This window comes from Entelurus aequoreus, linkage group LG14 (assembly GCF_033978785.1).
Source record: "Entelurus aequoreus isolate RoL-2023_Sb linkage group LG14, RoL_Eaeq_v1.1, whole genome shotgun sequence".
In the NCBI taxonomy this organism is placed as follows: Eukaryota; Metazoa; Chordata; class Actinopteri; order Syngnathiformes; family Syngnathidae; genus Entelurus; species Entelurus aequoreus.
In genome coordinates, this window is record NC_084744.1 from 54889745 (window position 1) to 54894744 (window position 5000).

Consider the following 5000-nt stretch of genomic DNA (forward strand, 5'->3'; position numbering starts at 1 on the left):
TTAAAAGCCCTTCTTTTTAAAAAAAAAAAAGCCTTTTAATAGATATATGCATACTAATTCTAGCTATTAGGCTGTTCTAGTTTTTATTTTTATTAGCTTTTTATTTTTTTTAATACACTGTAGCACTTTGAAGTTGTTTGCTCAATGTAAAGTGCTTTTTACAAATAAAATATATTATTATTATTATTATTATTATCGAACCTGGAACCCTCAAGTTGCTGGCACGGCCACTCACGACAATATGCTTCCACAAATGAACAAAAGTAAGGGAAAGTCTCCACTCTAATGGGCAAAAAAACATCAAAAACGTCCTGAGCCTTTAAATGGTCTAATAGGCAAATTAACTATAAATACTGATATTTTTAAATACATTTTTCTTTATGGGTTTTGGCCTTATTTCCACACCAAACTTAGATTTTTTTTACATAACAACAGAGCTTTAGGAAAAACTGTGGCTTCAGTTAGTGTGCGGATGATTAAAACTGACCACTTTGGGTTGTGTCATTAAAAATGTGCGACATTATCTCATATTTTTAAACATGAAGTTCTTTACTCTCCCGGGTTAAATTTCTTCCAGTGTCTTTTTTTTTCCCCCCCTTCTGATTGGACAAAATGCACATTACATCTGGAGAATGTGTTTTCATGAGGACAGCCTAAAGGGGAACTGTCAGAATAATTGTATCTAAGTTATCACAAAACTTTGTGTTGCCATGAGTTCCCGGCGAGAGGACAAAAGCTGTTTTTGATCCTACCAAGAAGAAGGCTTGTAAAACTCCACTGTGTAGGATGGAAAGCAACATGAAGGTGTTCTGTTTCTTTGATGTATTGTAATCCACAGAAAGATTTTGTCTTGACCCGAGAACTATAAAGCGGAGAGGAAGCAGCACCAGACTCCCATCTAGGCGACCTTTTCTTTGAACTGTTTTACAAACTTTTTTTTAACTGTTTGTAATCAAAGGCAATGGCTGTTTACGACCCCTCTCCCTTAGAAACAGCTGTTGCCATGTAATCAAGGAAAGTCCAAATAAAAGAGGATGCGTACAATCTTTCGTCAGAGAGTGGTAAGATTTGTCTTGACCCGAGAACTATAAAGCGGAGAGGAAGCAGCACCAGACTCCCCTCTAGGCGACCTTTTCTTTGAACTGTTTTACAAACTTTTTTTTAACTGTTTGTAATCAAAGGCAATGGCTGTTTACGACCCCTCTCCCTTAGAAACAGCTGTTGCCATGTAATCAAGGAAAGTCCAAATAAAAGAGGATGCGTACAATCTTTCGTCAGAGAGTGGTAAGACTGTGCAAAGAGTACAGTCCAGACGTCTCTCCTCAATTGAGCCAAATTTAATTTTGTCTCTGTTTAATTCCTTGCTTCTTGTCTTGTTTAGTAGATGTCATTAGTGTTTGAACCTGACAGGAACTGCACTTTTTTTTTTTGGAATTGTGCGTATCGTTCACAATCATTATGAAAGACATGACGGTGGATTGATTTTATCTTATTTTTTCAAATGCATTCTAAATATTAAATAAATGCAATCAAAAGTCCGCTTAGGATGGAACCTGTGGGAGCCGATAAATTCTGCCTATAGAGTCACTAAAAAAAACATCCAAATACCTCCATTAGGGTTTTATATACATGATGTAAGTATATAGTCGTGGTCAAAAGTTTACATACACTTGTAAAGAACATAATGTCATGGCTGTCTTGAGTTTCCAATCATTTTTACAACTCTTATTTTTTGTGATAGAGTGATTGGAGCACATACTTGTTGGTCACAAAAAAATATTCATGAAGTTTGGTTCTTTTATGAATTTATTATGGGTCTACTGAAAATGTGAGCAAATGTGCTGGGTCAAAAGTATACATACAGCAATGTTAATATTTGCTTACATGTCCCTTGGCAAGTTTCACTGCAATAAGGCGCTTTTGGTAGCCATCCACAAGCTTTTGGCTACCATGCTTGACGGTAGGAATTGTGTTCCTGGGATTAAAGGCCTCACCTTTTCTCCTCCAAACATATTGCTGGGTATTGTGGCCAAACAGCTAATTTTTTGTCTCATCTGACATCACATGGACAAAGATAAGACCTTCTGGAGGAAAGTTCTGTGGTCAGATGAAACAAAAATGGAGCTATTTGGCCACAATACCCAGCAATATGTTTGGAGGAGAAAAAGTGAGGCCTGTAATCCCAGAAACACCATGCCTACTGTCAAGCATGGTGGTGGTAGTATTATGCTCTGGGCCTGTTTTGCTGCCGATGGAACTGGTGCTTTACAGAGAGTAAACGAGACAATGAAAAAGGAGGATTACCTCCAAATTCTTCAGGACAACCTAAAATCATCAGCCCGGAGGTTGGGTCTTGGGCGCAGTTGGGTGTTCCAACAGGACAATGACCCCATACACACGTCAAAAGTGGTAAAGGAATGGCTAAATCAGGCTAGAATGAAGGTTTTAGAATGGCCTTCCCAAAGTCCTGACTTAAACGTGTGGACAATGCTGAAGAAACAAGTCCATGTCAGGAAAACCAACACATTTAGCTGAACTCCACCAATTTTGTCAAGAGGAGTGGTCAAAAACTCAAGCAGAAGCTTGTGGATGGCTACCAAAAGCGCCTTATTGCAGTGAAACTTGCCAAGGGACATGTAACCAAATATTAACATTGCTGTATGTATACTTTTGACCCAGCACATTTGCTCACATTTTCAGTAGACCCATAATAAATTCATAAAAGAACCAAACTTCATGAATGTTTTTTTTTGTGACCAACAAGTATGTGCTCCAATCACTCTATCACAAAAAAAAATAAGAGTTGTAGAAATGATTGGAAACTCAAGACAGCCATGACATTATATTCTATATAAGTGTATGTAAACTTTTGACCACGACTGTATATATACATATGTGTGTGTGTGTGTGTATATATATATATATATATATATATATATATATATATATATATATATATATATATATATATATATATATATATCACTTTTTGGCGCCGATCGTCATTTACTGAGATGAACCTACACAATCAAGAGATGTCTGATTGAACTCCAACATGGACACTCACCGATAAAAAGCATGGAGTGTTTTCTCGCAAACTTCAGGCCTTCATTGCGGTCTACTTCATGGTCATCCTGCAAAGCAAAATGCAACAATATGCTGTATAAAGCACTGCAATAGCCATCGACCTCAACGAGCACCGTGCGGGCAGAGGGGTGGATCACACTCACCCGATCAATCTTGTTCCCAACGAGCATCTTGACGATATCATTGCGAGTTGTGTAGGTTTCCAGTTCGTTCAGCCAGTTTTCCAGCTTGGTGAAGGTGTCCCGCTTGGTAACATCATATACTGTAAAAACAAATAACAATGCTAAAACAATTCACCGTCATTGATATGTCCAAAAATATACTGTACATTATGGCTGCACACAAAAAAAAAGCAACCTAAATTTTAAATGAACACAACATGACCAGTGTTTCCCACACATTCATTTATTTGTGGCGGCCCGCTACGAAAGAATAAAAACGCCACAAGTAAAAAAAATAAAAATAAATAAAATAAAATAAAATTATTTTTTGTCCTGTCCAGCTTCTCAGGCAAATCATGTAGTTGATGTAGATGCCCATATAGGCTGTTCAGATTTACTTTACAAAAGAGAAGTGTAGGATACTTCTCTTGTTGCCTTATTTGTATTTGACCACTACTGTTTTCTGTTTATTTGTTACTGACTGTGGCAGGACACCTCTGCCTCTGTTTCACTTTATGTTGCTGGTAAATAATATGGTTGTAGTAGTAGGCTAAAGTTAAATTATTTAGTATGCACTAATTAAAGGGGCAGAGCTTTAAGAGACATTTTAGCTTTTATATTTTATAAGATATATTTTTTGTAAGAACCACAATTAATAAATATATTTCAGTGAATAACTTATTGTTCAAATCTGTATATAAATATGTACATAAAGTGTTGTAATTATATTGTAAAATGGATGGATGGACGTTTAAAACAAAACTGTTGTTATTAATTAGTAAGTATACATTTTTTGAGCCTTTTTAGAGAAAATCATATCATTGTAGTAAATTATGTCATGGTGACCACGCCCATAGCCACGCCCCCACCGCCACAGGTATCTTGGCAGTTTATGGGAAACACTAATGACGTATGACACGTCATCCTCCTCACTTCTTATTGTTCATCTGCTAGCAGGAGAAGCAATCACATTAACGGCCGTATTTTTAATGACTATAAGCCGCTACTTTTTCCCCAACACTTTGAGCCCTGCGGCTAATGAAAAGGTGTGGCTAATTTATGGATTTTTCTTCGCTCCTGGCCGTAATGTTTTGTATTCAACAAATAACTTTAATGTTACGCCGACAAAGACACTGGAAAGAAGTGTCATGTATTTTGGACGAGTGTAGAGATGTCCGATAATGGCTTTTTTTGCCGATATCCGATATTGTCCAATTCTTAATTACCACTTCCGATATCAACCGATACCGATATATACAGTCGTGGAATTAACACATTATTATGCCTAATTTTGTTGTGATGCCCCGCTGGATGCATTAAACAATGTAACAAGGTTTTCCAAAATAAATCAACTCAAGTTATGGAAAAAAATGCCAACATGGCACTGCCATATTTATTATTGAAGTCACAAAGTGCTTTTTTTTTTTTTTAACATGCCTCAAAAGAGCAGCTTTGAATTTGGGACATGATCTCCCTGAGAGAGCATGAGGAGGTTGAGGTGGGGGCTGTATATTGTAGCGTCCCGGAAGAGTTAGTGCTGCAAGGGGTTCTGGGTATTTGTTCTGTTGTGTTTATGTTGTGTTACGGTGCGGATGTTGTTTGTCATTCTTGTTTGGTTTGGGTTCACAATGTGGCGCATATTTGTAACAGTGTTAAACTTGTTTATACGGACACCCTCAGACTTAGACTTCCTTTATTGTCATTCAAATTTGAACTTTACATTGCAGATAAGAACGATATGTTGTTGCATTA

The 5000-nt window shown here is 37.0% G+C and overlaps 1 protein-coding gene across 1 annotated transcript in view; it reads right to left on the reverse strand.

Moving 5' to 3' along the window:
- The window catches only part of LOC133665058 (ras-related protein Rab-18), a 26850-nt gene that overhangs the window by 16759 nt on the left and 5091 nt on the right, over positions 1-5000 (reverse strand). Inside the window, exons 5-6 of the mRNA XM_062070219.1 lie at positions 3231-3349; positions 3068-3134 (exon numbers count right to left, since the gene is read on the reverse strand). Of these exons, the coding sequence (XP_061926203.1) occupies positions 3068-3134; positions 3231-3349 (186 nt within the window). The remainder of the gene's footprint in view (positions 1-3067; positions 3135-3230; positions 3350-5000) is intronic.